This window comes from Fukomys damarensis, unplaced genomic scaffold (assembly GCF_012274545.1).
Source record: "Fukomys damarensis isolate Sample0158 unplaced genomic scaffold, DMR_v1.0_HiC HiC_scaffold_7, whole genome shotgun sequence".
NCBI lineage: Eukaryota > Metazoa > Chordata > Mammalia > Rodentia > Bathyergidae > Fukomys > Fukomys damarensis.
Genome location: NW_022900919.1, coordinates 27,546,487 through 27,566,047, shown reverse-complemented (window position 1 = coordinate 27,566,047; position 19,561 = coordinate 27,546,487). Strand labels below are relative to the sequence as shown.

Below are 19,561 nucleotides of genomic sequence, written 5' to 3'. Positions count from 1 at the left end.
TAAACCCACTGAACATTAGTTTTATATACTTTTTCCATTTAGATGAGTCCAAGGAAACACAATCAATATAATCTTTTTCTCTAGAATTCAGAAGCTATGTTTCATCTTTTAGATATCAGGTGCCACCTTACCAAAGAATTAGCAAGGAGGTCTATTTCTTATTCCTTAAATTCCACCATCAATTTAAAAACTGAATGGCACTGGGTTTGAGATGCAACTTGCCATACATTCCAACTCTCTATCTCAATTAATTTTTGTATACCTAGAGTATCTGTATTACAAAGAAAAGTTCTCAATAAATGACTTCTAACCTATTAATATAACAATGTACCATGTTTTTTAAATGAATACACTACCTACAAAATCAGAAAAAATTGAAAAAATACCCACACAGTCAGCTTAAAAATACACATTCTAGCACCCTTAAAAGTCAGTACTTCTACATCTTCTAAAATGTACCAGGTATCAGCTACTCTCCCTGGCTTCTCTGTGTCCACATGTATGTGCATGTGTGTGTGCCTTTGACCCTTTACTATTCCTCTCCAAAACTGCTCTTAATTTTTCCTTTGAACTAATTTTATCTGTTTTAAGTAACAGGGAGAAGATTGGGCTCCCACCCTACTTTCGCCACTCTAAGGGATACTTCTGTTGTGCAAATCCTCATTTCTTGTTTTGGTTTGGTTTGAGTTTGGGGACAGGATCTTGCTAGGTGGTTCAGGCTAGCTTGGACTTACAATGTAGCCAGACTGCCCTTGAATTTGTGGCAATCCTGCATCTGCCTCCTGAGTGCTAGGACTACAGACATGTGTCATCATACCCAGTGAGTCATCATTTCTTACAGAGAGAAAACTTGAGGAGCTAAGTTAGAAATTCCTTTTGTATATGTAAATATAATATACTAAAAATATGATACATATTTAATGATTTCTGAGTACAGAAGCCATGGATTTACCGCTGAGAGGTGGTTTATCTTGGTGAACACACCTAATTAAAATCATTTATTGGGGAATATTAAATCTCTCACATCACAGCCACCACCAACACAAGAACAAAGTGACTATTTTACATTAAAATAATCAAAGGGGTCACTATGAAAGAGACTGTGAAGTTTTCCTGTGGATGTCGCCTACACACAGCTCAGACAGTACTTACCAAGTACAGGTTTGTAGATGTTTGTTAACTTAGTAAATGATGGAAATAAATGAGGAAGATAATACTTTCGAAACAATGTGAAAAGAAATTTAAAACCAGTATCTTGATTTTCTTTATTCTTCCACTCCAAGCTTGCAGCCTTTGGGTAATATGTGGAAAAGAACATATGTATATTTATACTTCAAATTAACATATATGAAAATGAAATGCTGTTATTAAAATTTCTATCCTAAACTTTAAAAAAATGACAATGAATACTGACAATCATGTAATAAAATCATATTTTAACAAAGCTCAAAAGATGACAGGAATGTATTTTCCAAAAGAAATATGGTATCATGTATTTTCAAACTTGCTCTACTACATAACGCCCATATTTTTCCATGTGTTTTTTGTAATGATTAAACATTCCTTGTGTCCTAAAAAAATTTAATCAGAAAAAATCAGGTACTTTTTTCTCCCAGTTCAAAATGGCCATTTATAAATAAAGGAGTGAAAGAAAAAAGTTCTCTCTGTGATTTCATCTAATGTTATCTAAATACACAATCAACATTAAAAGGAAAAAGTTATAGAATCATGCAAGCACACTCATATTAAGAGCAACTCAAAGGCTCAGGTAAACCCACCCTGTCAGTCCAGCTACAGGTTAAATTTAAAGCTTTCACAGTGCTGAAATAATATTCTGTCCCTCAAAACCCCACAAAGTGGAAGCACCCAAAAGCAGCTCAACAGCTGGCGGTATCCCCAGAGCCCAATGACAGCCTGAAACAGAGGCATAGTCATCCCCATATTACCAAGGGAAAGCTGGTCCAGGGGCCTAAAGAGGACCTATCAGTGGTTCTAAACACTTGTCAGACCAAAGCAGAGCTTCTTGCCTGCTTCATGACAAGGCCACACAGAAAATGACAGCACCTGAGCTCAAGTGATGAATGCTTTGGCCACCCCAGGGCAGAGGCTCTCAGCACCCATGACCTGTCAGAGGCTCTGCTCTGATGACTCACAGCAGACAGGAGGGAAGGCAGCAGAGAGGTATAGACATGCACAGAACTCACTGCACACAACAAGGTGAGGGGAGGGTTCTGGGAGTTGGGAGGGTATGGATAATGGCTTAGGCCTAGAATGTCCCCCAGAAGTCTCCTACATTCAGGGATGGGGCTTTTGTAAGAGTTCTGAATCATGGGAGCACTGTGTTCATTGGTGCACTTACTGATCCATTGACAAGGGCATAGCTAAATGTGCTACTAGGAGGCAGGGCCTGGCCAGAAGTGTATCACTGGAATGTGCCTTTGGAGGGTGCATCTCCCTCCCTAGCTCCTCCTCTACTTCCTGGCTGCCAAAGGATGAGCAGCTTTCTTCCATGATGATGTTGCTATCCATGGACTGGATCTCCTGAACCACAAGTGTGTTTAAATTGAGGGTATCAGGTATTGAATCCAGCAATGGGAAAGCTGACTGATACAGGAGGAAGTTCACAGTCTGTGTACAAACCCCTTCCCTACGTCAATGCCATCTCACTAGACAGGAGACTTAGGGGGGCTCATGTGACTTATGTAAGGTCCTATAACTTATGAGTGCCACACTCAGAATGAGAACCCATCAACCCAAGTTCTGTGCTGATTTCTGGGGCAAATGAAATGCCCAATAACTTCTGAGCAGGTGGTACTGGAACGGATGGAGAACAGGAGTGCAGACTACAGGAAGAGGCAGAATTCCTTCATCACACTCTCAGGATTGTGAAATCCTTGTGTTCATGGTGCTGGCTAAAGGAAATAAGGAAGGATAGATATCCCAACAAAACCACATAGTCAGAAAGTAGCCAAGTACTAAATCTTGGGAAACAGCAGAGAAAAGCACAGATCCCCAAAGAAAAGTAGAAAACTAGAATGGAGTGGAATGGAATGGGGCAGGAATCACGAAGGGAAAATCTCACGGAGGAGTAGTCAGGTCAAATCACCTCAAAGAACAAGTACAACAAAACCTGAAGTGTGCCCTCCCTCCAGATGGATCCCCAGACCCACCATGACCCGGAGCCCATTGTTGTAGCTGTGACAGGACAGAAAGCAGGGGACAGTAGGTGTCAAGGAACACTGGGCAAGGAAGCAGGTGTGGAAAAGAGGAGATGGCTTTAACACCCCAGCTAGGAAAAAAAGGACAGGGACAAGACCCACCCAGGAAGGATGCAAGGGTAAGATAAGTGTCCCCAAGAGAGAGGAATCAGTAGAGTTTACTCTAACCTTGCTAACATTTACAAGTTCAGACCAAGTGACAAAAATCACCTAATAACATTATCAGTCAATGGTTTCAGTTATGTCTGCCACTGGTGAACCCAGAAAAGCACTGTGCTCAGGGGCAGAGATCCACCTGCTAGCTCCTAGCCCACTACTCAGCCCTAGGGAGAGGGGGCCACCTTATCTCACCCTGTCGCACTGGTGTGGACACAAGTGGTCAGGAAAGGATAAAGAAGGAGAGGTAGTTCAGGCACACTGTTGTAAAACAGTACATGTGCTGATCTAACAATGGTACCCACTCTGAGTCTGTGAACATCACCTGCAATCACATCAAAGAAAAAATACAGAGACACAGAAGAAAGGAGGTGATATTTTCTCTTTTCTCCTGGGAACTAGCCCTTCACTGAAATAGCTAACAGTTTTTCTCTGACCTGAATTACCATATACTTCAACAGTATCTGAAGGAAAAAGCAGGTTTGGTCCTCTGCAGTCTTCTCCCCTGATACAGCTGGAAGTAGTGGAGTGATTTCTTCTGGATATATCTTTGCTGCAGGTTGAAAATAAGGAGAGTTCTTCAATGAAGTTCAATTTAAATAGCATTTACTTAGGGTTTTTAAAAAATGGTCACTATGAAGACACAGGTGTCACCCAGGAGACATCTCACACTAACTCCACGCTGGCACTGTGCATGAAGGGCCTGGAGTAGCAGGCTAGGGAGCACCCCCTCCCACTGGCCGCACCTTCCCTTTCAAATTCTTCTTCTGCCAGTCAAGACCAAATGCCAGCTGCAGGCAATAATGTAATGTGCAGCAACAAACCACGGCCCTACAGGAGAGTCCATGAAGAGTCGGGGACATGAATGGCCTGATGAGGCCTCTGCTGTCCTGCTACAAATGCTGCATGGAATGCAAAGCTGGCAAATGAAGATGAATGCCCACTTCTGGAAGGGGCCACAGTGCTGAGAACAGCAGCAGCAGCACCGATGACGGGTTGAAATCTCAGTGGAAGACACAAAAGCACTCAGACACATGATGTGTCCACTTCCTGGCACTCCCAACATCTGTCCCTCCGTGCCATTCCCATTTACACCACTTCAATAAATTCCTCCATTTCATATAAAATACTCTCCAAGTCTGCTGAGCCCAAGGTTTATAAGAATATACTGTGAGTTAAGGGAATAATTCCTCTTCAGGCCTTATCAGGATTTCTATTTTAAAAAATGAAAATCCAAGCAATGCCTCAATATAAGTTCAAGAGTGGTTGCCACATGAGACCTGCACGTGCTGCTTACCATCAGCTACACTAGGGCTGGGATTGATGAGGGTCTCCAGTGTGCAGGGCCCCCTGGAGGACAAGACTGCTGGGAAACCAGGCACGAGGCAAGCGAAAATCAGCACCTGCTCTTCTGCACAGTTTGTCTGAAGTGCTTGAAGCCACAAAAGAAACAGTCTGACTCCTTCACATCTTATCTAAAAACAAAATGAAAATGTATTTGTAGAAATGCACTGCAATATACCTCAGTCTTAAGAAACCAAAGCTAGGGCCAGGGATTTAGCTCAGTGGTTCCACAGCCTGCCTTGGAAGCACAAGGTCCTGAGTTCAATCCCTAGTACCAAATGAAAAAAATGAAAAAAAAAAAAGGCGGTGGGGAGACCAAAGCTAGCTTGGGTATGGGCCAATGCTTGAGAGGCTGAAGCAAGGGGATCACCACAAGTCCAAGGCCAGCGTGAGCTACATGGTGAGTTCAAGTCTAGCCTGAACTGTAAGAAAAACAGCAAAGCTAGAGGTCAAAGACACTGGAGTTCCACACCAAGTTCATCCCTCAGTGACAAACAGCCAGGTGCTACACAACAGCACAAAGATTAACAGCCTGCATTCTGGAGCCAGAGGGTGTGGCTTCAAGTCTCTGCCACTTTCTAGCTATGACCCACAGGGAACCACTTATCCACTCCAGGCTTTAGTCTCTCCTTCTATAAAATAGGGACAGTAGTTTCTACCACAAAGGACCATTTCAAGGACTGAATGAGTTAGCACAAATAAGGCACACAAAGCACTGTCTGGCTCCTGTTGTGTACTGCATATTTGCTATTAATAGTACTTCATTCTTTAACACTCGTTGCTCAACTAACCATGAAAACAGCAAAGATAATCTCCCTGCAAATTTACACTGCACTTCTGACAGAATCTTGGTCACGTCTCTAACATGCTGCTATAGACCCGGCTCAATATCCTCAGTCTATACTTGCACCTGCTCTACACTGTCAGCATCGCCTAGGAAAAAACATCAACAAAGATAGATGTGCCCCTTTCCTTCTTCTGTCCTTACTTCCAACTTCAATCTATGGCTAGAATCCAAAGCACTCATCTCTCCTTTTCTGTATTTCTAAATGTTGAAAAGATGATATTCAAAGAGAAGCTACATAAGCACATGAGAATGTGTAAGATGTGACGAGCTCCAAATCCAGATGACTATAGTGGCTGCTGATTGCCTCAGTTAACTCAAGGTGGCAGTGGTTCCTCTGCAGTTAGGGCTGTGAGCCAGACCCAGCGGCAGAGAACAGGAGGTACGCACACGCGCACACACACACACACACATACACACACACGTATGTGTACACTCATGTATGGAAAGGCTTTGACACCCCAGCTGGCTACAGTGCTGCTACTCCATTAACTGAGTAGGTACACAGCACACTCCCAGATATGGCCCTGGACCTCATCAATGCTCGGCACAAACCCCCATGTGCACCACCCTGTCCTCCTCTCCTCTAGCAGGAAAATGAGTGGTAATGCTGAGTACCTAACATAACTCAGCCATCAGACAAAAGTGATGCTACTCTCTGTCCCTGTATATAATCAAACAGGACTTCACAAGAGCAAATTATCTACTGAATTCTATCACAAGTTTTCAACTGTTTATGTTAACTAGATTTAAGATAACTAGATAGAAATAAGGCTAACAATAAATATGAGATAACAACCTAATGGTATTGTTGTAGCTGGTGTTTTGAGACAGGGTCTCTTTATGTACCTCATCCTGGCCTTGAACTCATTATATAGCCCAGGGTGGCCTCAAGTTTGAGGCAATCTTCCTGCCTCAGCCTCCTGAATACTGGGATTACAGTTCTAATAGCTTAACTATAAGATTATTCCTTTTAAAAAAGAGGGTAAAACATGGAATTTACAGTGGCTACAGAAGTAAGGAATAGCGTGTTTCTTTTACTCAACATGTAAGAAGCAGTTAACATACCAATTTTTTTTTTGTGTGTGTGTGTGTGTGTGTGTGTGTGTGTGGTACCAGGGATCGAACTCAGGACCTTGTATTTGCCAGGCAGGTGCGGCGCCACTGAGCTACAACATACCATAGCCCTGGCCCTAACATACCAAATTTTAAGTGGCTAGCACTGTTTAAAGCGGTATAAAACAAAAATTCATTAGCTTATTAAAGGCACACATACAACTAAATTAGCTATAATGAATGGTCTCCCATGAGATATTCATCACAGGAGGGCTTCAAGCTGCGGGTCATGTTTTGGGATCATCTTATCCCAGCTCAGGTTACATACATTATACAAAGTATTCTTGTTGGGCCAGGGATTTAGCTCAGTGGTTCCACCACTTGCCTCCCAAGTGCAAGGGCCTGCAAAGACCTGAGTTCAATCCCTGGTACAAAAAAAAAAAAAGGAGTCAAAGTATTCTTGTTTCCAAACAAGCCAATTTTAACCTAATTCCATTATAAATCTACCACAAGTGAATAAATGCTCAAGATTGAGGTTCTGTTGCTCTTTCCCTCCACAATGATCCTCAAAATTAGCAAAATGAATTCAGACACAACTATAATTATGACCACCAGACCGCTGTGTGGGGAGAACCAGCTTCTCAGAGCTGATATCTGGTGTGTCATAGAGCACTGACATGACACATGGACTGCCACACTCCTTTTCAGATGATAAACTTAACAGACCATTGCCTGGCCTGGGTCCTCAGCTACCCTCTGAAGGAACACAGTGAGAACTCAGCATCAAGCGCCACAGCCCAAGCTACTTTCTCCTACTACTTATGCCTTTCAGTAACTCACCATGTAAGACCAAAAGCCTGTCTAATAGTGTCACAAAATTTCTCAAAAGTTAAAACTAAGTCAAGTGGCTTTAAAGTACAGTGGACCCTCAAGTTACAAATGGCTTGACAAGCCAGGCGTGGTGGCGCACACCTGTAATTCCAGTACTCAGGAGGCTGAGGCAGAAGGATCGCTGTGAGTTGAGACCAGCCTGGGCTACATAGTGAGTTCCAGGTCAGTGTCAACTACATAGTGAGGCCCTTTCTCAAGAAACCAAAAGAAAACCACAAATTGCTTGACATATGAACAACTTGGGTTATAACCGGAATTTTACTTTTAATATATGAACAAAGTCTTGAGTTACAACCTAAATGCCTGCTGCTTGTGCTTCCAGATGGTCTCAGATATAGGTTTAACCCTTAAAAATTTCTGGAAAGAATATTAAAATGTCCTTTCTTGTGTGGGGTTAACTGAGAAATCATGGGCTAATGTCTCTCTAAAGATACTGAAATCGCCTGTATACAGGAGAGAGACTTTGAAGGCTGTGAAAAGGAGCCTGATCCTTTATTGACCAACTTGAGTTACAACCTACCCCTGTGAATGAATTTGGTTCCTAAGTCAAGGGCTCACTGCATTTGCTTGCAATACATCACAATTTCATTCATCCTGGGGAACTGGTACATAAACAATGCACTCTGATGGCTTCTACTCTCCCTCTTCCTCTCCTAACTTCCCCTGATGCCCTGCCCATCTCCAAAGTCTACTCCATTTCAGCCAGCCTTCTTGTTTTTTTGTTTTTTGTTTTGGTTAGGGGATGGATGAATCCTGAGACCATAATGCTAAGTGAGACAAATGAGACACAGAAAGTTAAATATTGCATGGTTGTTCTAATGTGAAGCCTACTATAAATAATTTAAAGAATAAAACAGAAGATCTCCTTTTTCCCAAAATGGCCTAACTTTGTTACTTTGTGGCATTAATAAATTTAGAAGTGATGAAAAATGTCATTACATTTTAATTTAAAATAAATACCTTTATAGAATTTCCAGTGTGTAGAAGCTTCTTTAAAGTTGAGCCTGAAAATTTAAAACGATGAATTAGACGGAGTATACGAATATCTTAGAACTATTTTTAAAAGATCAGGTCTAGAAAGAAAACTGTACTTTGACAAAAGGTATTAAAAATAAAGGTTGCCCTTCAGAAACAAGAAAAGTAATGTCATACAAGGAAAGATGTTTTTAAGACAAAAGCATTTCTTCAACTACGTTGCTGTTCAAATTCCTTTTAAGAGTCAAAATGACTGATATTGGAGCAACCCAAATGTCCAGTGTATTATGTACAAATACCTCTTTTCATATATAATATGCATGATTTTAGAAATGTTTAAAGGTAAAAACAACATAAAATTGATGTTCACATGTTCACAAAACATTTTTACAAGAACATTTTATAAATACTCAGCATGGCGTGTTTTGTTCATGGCAACAACGAGCACATTTCCAAGGCTTGGGCTTTCTGTAAATCCTCTAGCACAGAATGCTGGTGCTGTGGAACAGGCCCAATTAAGATTAACTCAGAACTACAAGGACCCTGCAAAACTCTGATGATCAGCTACTTGCAGTGATGAAGTCTCTCTAAGCAGGTGAAAACACAGGGCTGAGTATTCTGTACATGCGTTCACTCCCTCAGCATGAAGATGGCATGGCAACCACTTTATCATCACATGAGCAGCTCGAATGGGATCTAACAGCAACAAGGAAGCAATTGGGTATGAAACCAGGGCCTCCCACAGGCCAGGTGAGTGCTCTATCCCTGAGCCACACCCTAGCCAGGTACCTTTTAGAACAGAAACATACGGGAAGGCATAAGAGAGGTAATTTTCTCTCAACCAAGTCATGTATCTGAAGAGAAAAATTACCCTGATGAAAATTTTTTACATCGATCAGATAGCAATTGCAATCACATAGCCAATCACATTTACTCCACTGATGTATTTGAAAGAGATGCTCCCTGAAATGGAGCCAGTGTCTCCTGGTGACTGGTGCAAGGCCTGTCCCTGGGGCTATCAGCTTTGTATCTGACAAGTGTGTAGACACCCTGAGCAAAGCCTGGCAGTCTGAGGGGACCAGCCTAAGAGCTGTAGGCTACCATCCCACCTACACTGGGCCTACGAATTTGTCTTTCATGTACCTCAATGATCAGTAGCTCTTTGATTGCTGAAAGTGAACGTGAATGGATAAGTAAATAAAATGCATTTACATGGACTTAAGTCTATAAACTTTTAATTCCTATTGTCAAACTTGTACTGTATTTTCAACATAAATATCCTTTGGATTTAAGTCTGGCTACTTTCAGAGGCAGCAAGCACTCTAGGACTGAGATGAAAATGAAGGCTTTGCATAAATTTAAGGCTTTGCACCAAAAAACTCAATGACAGAAAAAATGTTTTAATTCAATTTATAATCAATACAAAAAGTCCATAATGAATACAAAAATTTTAAGTATTAGTGCTGAGACACACAGAAGGCCTGAGGTAAGAGAAAAAACATGTACTTCCATATACATATTTTTATGTATATTTAATGGTTAATGTTTCCAGAACACTGAAATAGTTGAAAATATATTTAAAAATTAATTCTAAGGTACACTAAAACTTAAATTTAACATTAGCTTAAATATTTTATTTATAATGAAGAATGTGTTAAATTTTAACTTTCTGGCTTTAGTGGAAATAATTCTTCAATAATATTCAAAATCTGCTTCTTTGCTTCTCATTTTTAGTTGAGAGAACAGCCATTATTCACAATATTTCTTTGACCAAGTAAAAATCTTTTAAAGATCTTTTACTGATACTTTTAAGGTAGGAAGTTCATATAGGTACTGTTAATCTAACTTTAACAATACAAAATATTTTATTTTAGTTTTATCTCTTATAACTCCCTCTATATAACATGCCTCTGATGAAACAATAAGCCAAGCAATACCCCATTAGGCAGATGTCAGGAAGGTGGTGAGCCCCCTCTGCACACTGCTGCACAATGCCAGCAGGAAGAGGCCAGTGAAGCAAGAGCTCAGGACTTCCTGGCACTCAAGATCCACACTGTGCACAATGGAACAGCAGTCTGCTGAAGGAATTTAAAATTAATCAAAACTTAGCTAAAAACAAATCAAGGACTAAGACATGAAACATGATTATAGAACTGCTAGAAGAAAATATAGGACATCTCTATGATCAGTTTAAATACAGTTCACAAAAGAAAATAAAGATAAATTGGATTTCTTCAAAATCAAAAGCTTTAGTCTTCAAATGACACTATTAAGGGACTGCAAAAGTTAAACAGGGAAAAAATATTTCCAAGGGAAATATAAAATAAAGAACTTGTACACAGAATATGCAAAAATAAAAATAAAAAAATAAAAAAACCTCCCAAAATTCAGTATTAAGAAAATAACCCAATGTTTAAATGTACAGTAGAGGGCTGGGGATTTAGCTCAGTGGTACTGCTTCCTGCCTCACAAGTGCAAGGTCCCAGGTTAGATCCCCAGTACCAAAACAATAAATAAATGTGCAGTAGATCTGAACACATATGGCACCAAAGACGCACAGATGTCAAGCACATGAAAAGATGCTTAAGATCATTAGTTAATGAGATATTACTGCCACTGAAATTTTTTTTTTAAAAAACTGAAAATAAATGTTGTTAACTAGAATCAGGATATAGCTGATGGGAATGTACATGGTACAATGACTCTGGAAACCACTGAGTGATTCAACATCACCTTTATATGAATCAGCCATTCAACCTCCAAGAGAAAGCATATGTTCGCACAAAGACTTGTTCACAAATATTTATAGTAGCTTTATTTGTAATAGCCAAATACTAAAAAAAACTCAAATGCCTATCAGTGAGCAGATGAATGAACAAATTACAGCAAAACCATACAATGGAATATACTGTTCACAAATTTACAAAGGAATGAACTATTAATACATACAACAAATTAATCTCAAAATAATTACACCAAGTGAAAGATGCAAAACAAACAAATGCATATACCACATGACTCCAATTATGTGAGACTGTGAAAACCGCAAGCTAGTCTGTAATGACAAACAGCAGACCAAGAGTTGCCTAGGGAATGGGCAGTGACGGGGGAGGTAGAGACAGGGATTGCTAGGGCATGGGAAACTTTGGGGGCTGGTACCTGTGCTCATTATCTCAATAGTAGTAGTGATATTATGTATATATACCTATGTCAAAACTTTTCAGAATGGCATTTTCAATATATTCAATTTGCTGTATATTCATTTTAACCCCAACACAACTGTCTAAAAATAAGAAAATATAGGACACGTGACCTGGAAGTGATTAAGAGTGAAAGATCAGGATGGTGGTTATGAGACAGAGATCTGCATACTAACAAGGGTCACAGAGCCACCTGAGGAAGATGGTAGTAGGGGACAACAGGCTGATAGTTAATTTGGCATAAAGAAAAAGGACTAGGGGAAAACAAAGTCATGGAAAGTAAAAGGGCAAGTAAGGGGAGATCACAAGGCTCAGTGGCAGCAAGGAGGGAAAAAGTGGCAGGCACAGGCCAGGGAGAGAGATTTCCACAGAGTAGGTGGTGGATGATGCCTGGATTTTGCATGGAAGAAAAGACAGACCATGATCTCACCCTTCTACTCCTGGGAGAGACAAAGAAGCCTCAGGAGAAGTTAGTTTTCAGAAGGCCAAGGAAGTGAAAGGAAAAGGCTAAGGTTACAGGACTGCTGTTCAACTGGGCAAACTGCCCCCAGCCCAGCAGGGATATGAGTTCTTGACTATGCTCGAGAATGTGCAGGCATATGGAGATCTGGGCTCAGCGCAGCCCAGCTGTGATGTACTCCTGCGGGGTTCTGGTGTCAAGGGCAAAAGGCACTGCTCCCTGGGGAAAAGGGAGAGGCTTGGGCCCAACTTCGAGAGAACCAGGAAAGGCTGCTGGACTCAGGCTTGGAGGAAAGGAAAAGACCCAGAGAAATGAGGTTGTGTTCACACTGAAGGTGAAGTGGGGCCACACTCATGAAAAGCCAAAAACAAAATTCAGCTTAGTAATGCACTTGACTTTTATACTATGTATAAGAGAAACTTAACTGAATAAACCAGTAACAACTCATATATAAAAAACATACATGAGGATTCACCTATGTGAATTTTCCACTGAGCCGTACCCCTGTAACCCCTAGGAGGCTTATTTTATTTTTAGGGTCTTTTTATTTTTTTCTGGTACCGGGGATCGAACTCAGGACCTTGCACCTGCGAGGAAGTGGTGGAACCACTAAGCTAAATCTCCAGCCCTTTAATGTCATTTTTTTTCAAACATTTGAAAAATGGTGGTGGTGTGCGCCTATAATCTCAGCACTCGGGAGGCTGAGGCAGGAGGATCACTGTGAGCTTGAGACCAGCCTGGGCTACATAGTTCCAGGGCAGTCTCAACTACGTAGTCAGACCCCAAAAAACAAACAAACAAATAAACAAACTTATTGAGTTCGGGCACAGGACTGTACACTGAATGAGACAAGCCTTTCTAGAGGAGCAGTAAAGCCTTTGGAAGTGAACACCGATATTAATTTCAGTCCTATGTTGATGACTCGTGGGCACATGAAGGAGTACCCTTATCAGCCCCTGTATCGGTCTCCCTACTTTGCTGCCTGTGCCATTTTCTGTTATCTCCTCACTGTCACTTCTCTATGCTGCTGAAAATAAAGTGTCAAGCAGCCACCTATCCCCACTATGACTTACTGACCTAAAAATTGATTTCAGTAAATGCTTGATAAACAATTTTTTGATCTGTAGTCAGTACTGGAAATCTACAAACAGCTCAAAATTGGGTGTCATGCATCATAGAGCTCATGAGTGTGTGTCAATCACTGAACTTCTTTCACTCCAAACATCACTTGAAGAGTACCTGTGTATACTTGGAAGAAAAAAATCATGTTTGTTTCACACTACAAAATACAGAATTCAAATGTTTCCTCACTCAGAAATTTACAGCTAAAAGCCACCCATTTAAAAGTCAAGCCAAGAGAAACTGCAGACTATTTTAACCTCTACAAATTGTTTTAAGAGAAATAGAATGTATCTGATTGATGCTGACAAAACAAAATGACATGACAAAAAATTAAAAAGACAGAGCATTGTGATAATTGGCATCTCAAATGACCTTCCCCCTTCTCAGGATAAAATGCAGTTATAAAATAGACCTAAGGGGGTTGAGAGTAGACCATAGGGCCAATCTCATTGTGTGTCTCTCTGTGGAGGGAACTGTCACATCTAGCATGGGACAGGAAGCACCCTGCATCAGTGGTGTGTGGACCCAAACTCTAAGGTTCTAACATAACACTGCAGAGATCCTGGGCCCTTCCAGCTGCAGTGACAGTTAACACAGAACACTAACCCTCAAACGCCAGGCTGATTGGTGAGAAGCCCCTGCCCTGGGTGCAGAGGACCTGCACAAGTCAAGATGCCAGGGCACAGTCCTCTCCTTACAGTGCTGGTTTTGCCCTAAAGTTCTTAGTTCTACAATAAACTTGCTCAGGACTTCAAAAACAAATTGTAACTATCATTTTTAACAAATCCTAATAAACCAGAAAGAATACAAGAGCTATGATGAGATATAAAATAAACATGTAATTACCAGACATTTAACTCACTGTGTCAATATGAGTTAGAAATGTCCAACTAAATTGGATCAGCCTAGTTCTGGATGTGGCTGAAGGGATTTACTGGGTGTGACAGCAATAGGCTTGTCACCTGAATAGCATAAAACAGAAACTAAGAAGGGAGGCATGCTTCTGTTTCTTTGGAGAAGCTCTAGTCTTTACCTCACCTTGGACATCATCTCCTGGCTTCTAGCACAGATCCTTCCACCTCCTGATGTAGAGTTGCACAGGACACGATAGTGAGCTCCCAGCCTTTGACTGCATCCTTCAGATCTCCAGTACACATACAGCCCTTTTGTACTTTTCCATACCTGATTCTTTGGGCAGCCACTGTAAGCCAATCTTGTAAATTCTTATATATTTGTATATCTTGCATTAAATCTGTTTCTCTAGTAGGCAATGACTGATATGATTTTGGAACCAGAAGTGGCTCTAGAGAAACAGAATTATAAAGTATATTTAATACATTAGTGGCTCCTGAAGTTGGCTCTTTTTTTTTTCCCCCCCCAGAACCAGGGTTTGAACTCAGGACTTTGTACTTGCAAAGCAGGCACAACACCACTGAGCTAAATCTCTGGCCACTGGCTCTCTAATTTGATGAGACCTAAAGATTCTATTGATCTCTCCTTCTGTGGGGAATGCTGATAGCCACTGGTGTGAACTGTTAAAAGTAACAGGCAATGTGCCAGGCATGCTGGTGCATATGTATAATCCCAGCGCTCAGAAGGCCTGGGCTCCACAGTGAGTTTGAGGCCAGCCTGGACTACACAGCAAGACCCAGTTTCAAAGTATCAAAAGGAAAAAAAAAAAAAGTAATATCCAATGCAGATTACCCTAATTCACCACTTGTGAGATTTAAAGAATTTAGTGACTCTCCATTTATGATACTTTGGAATATTTTTGGCAGAGTGGGAAATATAATGATGCTGGCTGGTTACTCTTAGCATTTCTGGACAAACTAATGAAGGAACAGAATGAGTTTCAAACATCCAAAGGAAATCTAAAGTCTTCTAACTATGAGGACAAATTGATAAAAGGAAAATATGGAGCTCAAAGATTCAAATTCTCTAGCCGAGTGTAGTGGTGCAAATCTATAACTCCAGTACTCCAGAGGCTGAAGCAGGAGGATCTCTGGGAGTTTGAGGCCAGCCTGGGCTACATAGTGAGCTCACATCAGCCTGAACTACACACCAAGACCCTGTCTCAAAAACAAACAAAAAAAGATTCAAATCACCAAGACCTGGCATGTAAAGGTACAAGATCCCAGTAATGAATGTAGCTGTACTGTCTACCTAGAATGTACCAATAAATTAAATTAAATTTTTAAAAAAAGATTCAAATCACCAAGACCTGGCATGTAAAGGTACAAGATCCCAGTAATGAATGTAGCTGTACTGTCTACCTAGAATGTACCAATAAATTAAATTAAATTTTTAAAAAAAGATTCAAATCCCCAGCCCCAGAAACACATAAAGAATTTAAGTTTCTAAGTGTGTCCTGAAAGAGAATTTCCTGTCCTTCAGCCACAGAGCTGAGACTTCAGAAACTCAAATATAGCCTCTCATAATTTGATTGGCTGAAAAGAATAGATTTCTCAGCCTTGGAAGGTAACCTGAAATAAAGTTGAGGACACTGATCAAAACAGAATTGGATCTCATAAAATGGGACGGAGACAACAGAGAATCCTGATGAGGTTGAGGATGTTGAGTTCCTAGACTCTAGTGAGATTATTTTGTCAGAAGAAAAGATTTCCCTACCCACAGTGGCAGAGGCTTCCCCAACCCCACTCCCTGTGGTGCTGGCCACTCCTAGTATATACCAAGGAAACTAATCCTATGTTGACAAAGCATGATAATCCTGACACTCCTCAGGACCCACTCTCACCCACTTTTGCCTCTAGGCTTATAGCCTGCTCAAATCATAGAAGGCTCCTAAGGATGAGGTACACAGCATGACCCATGAAGAGGTCTGCTAGTCTCCCAAAGAACTTGAGTTTTTCAACTCTTGTAGGCAGAGGTGTGATGAGTAAGGATGGGAATGGATTTTACAGGTGTAGGATATACCTGATCAGGCTGAGTTTGTTCATATGGGCCCTTAAAGCAGAGATTTTGAATTTAATGTTGTAGCTCATGGAGTAAAGAAAGGTGTTTATAGTTTATGTGGCTAAGCCGGGTGTGGCAGCACATGCCTGTAATCCTAGCACTCGTGGGAGGCTGAGGCAGAAGGATCCCTGTGTGTTGACCAGCCTGGGCTACAAAGTTAGTTCCAGATCAGTATCAACTACATAGTGAAACCCTGCCTCAAAAAACAAAACAACAATAACAACAACAAAAAAATAATTTATCTGTCTGGCTGGCAGAAGTGTGGATCAAAAGATGGCCCACTGTGAATGGGTTAGAGATGCCTCACATTCCATGGTTTACTGATGATGAGAGGATTCAAAAGCTTAGGGAAATGGGAATGCTGAAGTGGATCTGTCATATTAAACCCAATCCTCCACCCTGAATGATCCAGAAAAGGTACTCTTCACTAACACCTTGCAAAGCAGATTTATGAGGGAAGCACCAGCATCCCTGAAGAGCTTTGTCATTCTCTTCTCTGTATGTCAGACCATACAGTGAGGATCACAGTTACTTGACTGAGAAACCTAAGGGCAATAGGTTTAAATGGATCCCAGAGTACATAGCCTTTTTGCACTTCTCCACATCTGACTCTATCACTGTAAGCTAATCTTATAAATTCTTACATATTTGTATATCTTGCATTAAATCCGTTTCTCTAGTAAGCACTGACTGATACTATTACCAAGCTACAACAATTTAAAAACTGAAAACACTGTGCCAACTGAAGCTGTTTTTAGGTCAGTAGTGGATAGGATCTATAATAACAAAACCTGACAAAGGCTATTTAAAGTTTCATTATTCCATTGATGATGAACATTAGCAACTTACGTTCCAGAACTAACAGCTCATGTGGTTAGAGACAGCTGGGGTGTTGCACACAGATATACAAAGGGTTGATATTTCCGATTGTTTGCTTCACTGTACAATAATGCAAATATTGTTGATCTAAAATCTGAATAAGTCTGATTTCAAAGCACATTTAGTCTGAGGATCACCGTAAACAAGAGGTGGACCTGTATAACCGCAATCTCTATGAAACATGATTAATAATGCAGAAATGTATTTATTGAAAAAGAACCTATTTGACTCAAGAATTAAATATATAATCATCAGCAATAAATAAGGGCGTTCTTACATCTGACCACTGTACAGAGATACCTGTTTCATATACCAAGTACACATGCCATACTGCCAGTGCTCTGCCATGAAGTCAAGGAGTCCAAGGCCTCTGGCCACTCTTGATAAGATACTACAATACTAGGTAAAAAACTATCTGTGCCAGCAAATGTAACCAGGTTTGGGGTTGGGGCAACATTAAAGTATTACCACACACTGCTTACCAGATATATGAAATTTCATAAGCGTAAATTAGTTTTCCTATAGTTTGGGTTTTTTTCTATTGTTTATTGGTACTTTTTAGTTATACAGTACAGTTACATTCATAATTGGGATCTTGTACCCTTACATGATGTATCTTGGTTATTTTTTCCCTATTGCAGTTTTCATATAGTTTTAATAAGTTTATTCATGCTGAGGGAGCCCCCTTAATCTTCAGCACTGAGCAAAATGAGTGTACTTTTCAAACAAATGATAGAAACAAAATTAAAGGATTATAGCTAGCACAGATAAAAAGTACTACACACAGTTCTCATTGCCACTCATTCCTGTTATACCATGGAGCAGCACAAATCCCATGCTATCACTCTAAATTAGACTTCACATTTAAATTTTTAATTTTTACATGAATTTAATTACACAACCTTTTTAAGCAAAACTCTATGGAAACTCTAAGATTTAAAGTAGAATTTTTTTTAAAGTAGAATTTTTTTGTGTGGGTATTTGAAAGATTTAAAGATCAAGGCATTTTCTTAATGTAATGATTTCTTAACTAAGATTCATAGTTGTATTTATCATATATACTTTATTTTCAATTTATAACATATAATTAAATAATTCCATTTCTATGAGAATCAGTTCATTTTTTTTACAAGAGTAACCCTAAATTCAATTTAAGGTTCCAAAATTTGGAATATCCACTGATCACACCAGATTCTTTCAAGTTCTGTGACTTTTCCCATTTTGATCTCCTACCCAGAAAGCCTATCCACACTTGATCTGCTCATCATTCAAGGCTCAGATGGAGCCTTCAGAGGCTGAGGCAGAAGAATTTCTGTGAGTCTGAGGCTAACGTGGGCTACATAGCAAGACCATGCTCAAAAAACAAAACAAAACAAATCCTCCAGAAAGTCAAGGCTCAGATGGAAGGTGCCTCTCTTGAAGCTCCCTCAATTCCCCTAAATAGGATTATTCAACTTTTCTTTTTTGCACCTATTATACTTCTTTCATATTGACAATCATGCTATAATAATTTTTCTCACCTATCTACTCACTGGGCAAAAGACTTATCCAAGACAAGCATGGTGATATAATCTTTGTTTCTATCACAGAATTGGGAGCCAAGGTCTCTCCTGAACAACTATGTAAATGAATGAATAATCTATAGGCTTAGAGTCATCCTAAGGTTCACACTATACTCCAATATGACCATTTAGTAAAGAAAATAATGTTAGAAAATGTCAGATCTTGGAAGGCAGAAGGCTGGAAGCAGATAGTGTTTAAGACAGATAGCAGAATTTACAACCCACTCCCCAGAATCACTCCACCTGGGCTGTACACACTGAACTAGGATGAGACGCTGTTAGCCGTGAACAACCCAACAGAAAGGGTGGCTCTAGCAGCTTGCTTTATTTCAAGTTTCTGCTGGCTACTGCATCCAAAAGCACTCAAATGGAATAATTGTGAGTCCATGATATAGACTTAAAGACCAAGATATTCTTATATGAAAAATGTAAAATTATTAAGAAAATACTGTAGTTCTGTGTTTCGCAAACTATGTGTACAGGACCCACCCCCACAAGGGACTCTGTAGGTCTGGTGGGGCCTGAGATTTTGCATCTCCCTCAAACTCCTTGGGCGGGGGTGCTGATGATCTGTGAATCACACTGTGGCTGACATTGTTGGAGTAAGAAACAGGTGCACATCCTCTACAGTCTAGGTTGAACTTCTCTGGGGTTTTAATTGTAATATTCTTATTAATATCCTTGCTATAAGCTAACTTGATGATGTTAATTATATAAAGCACTATTGGAAATTTGATTTCAAAAGTTTATTACAAAATATTTTAATGGGCCGGCGATTTAGCTCAGTGGTTCCACTGCCTCCTTCACAAGTGCAAGGTCCCAAGTTCAGTCCCTGGTACCAAAAAAAAAAAAAAAAAAAAAAAAAACAAAAAAAATAAATT

At 40.2% G+C, this 19,561-nt stretch overlaps 1 protein-coding gene across 1 annotated transcript in view; it reads right to left on the bottom strand.

The window, feature by feature from the left end:
- Positions 1 to 19,561, bottom strand: part of Ralgapa2 (Ral GTPase activating protein catalytic subunit alpha 2) — a gene marked incomplete at its 5' end in the record, with an annotated part of 268,892 nt that overhangs the window by 207,257 nt on the left and 42,074 nt on the right. Inside the window, 4 exons of the mRNA XM_033761011.1 lie at positions 1,153 to 1,291; positions 3,812 to 3,927; positions 4,672 to 4,849; positions 8,470 to 8,513. Coding sequence (XP_033616902.1) covers positions 1,153 to 1,291; positions 3,812 to 3,927; positions 4,672 to 4,849; positions 8,470 to 8,513 — 477 coding nt within the window. The remainder of the gene's footprint in view (positions 1 to 1,152; positions 1,292 to 3,811; positions 3,928 to 4,671; positions 4,850 to 8,469; positions 8,514 to 19,561) is intronic.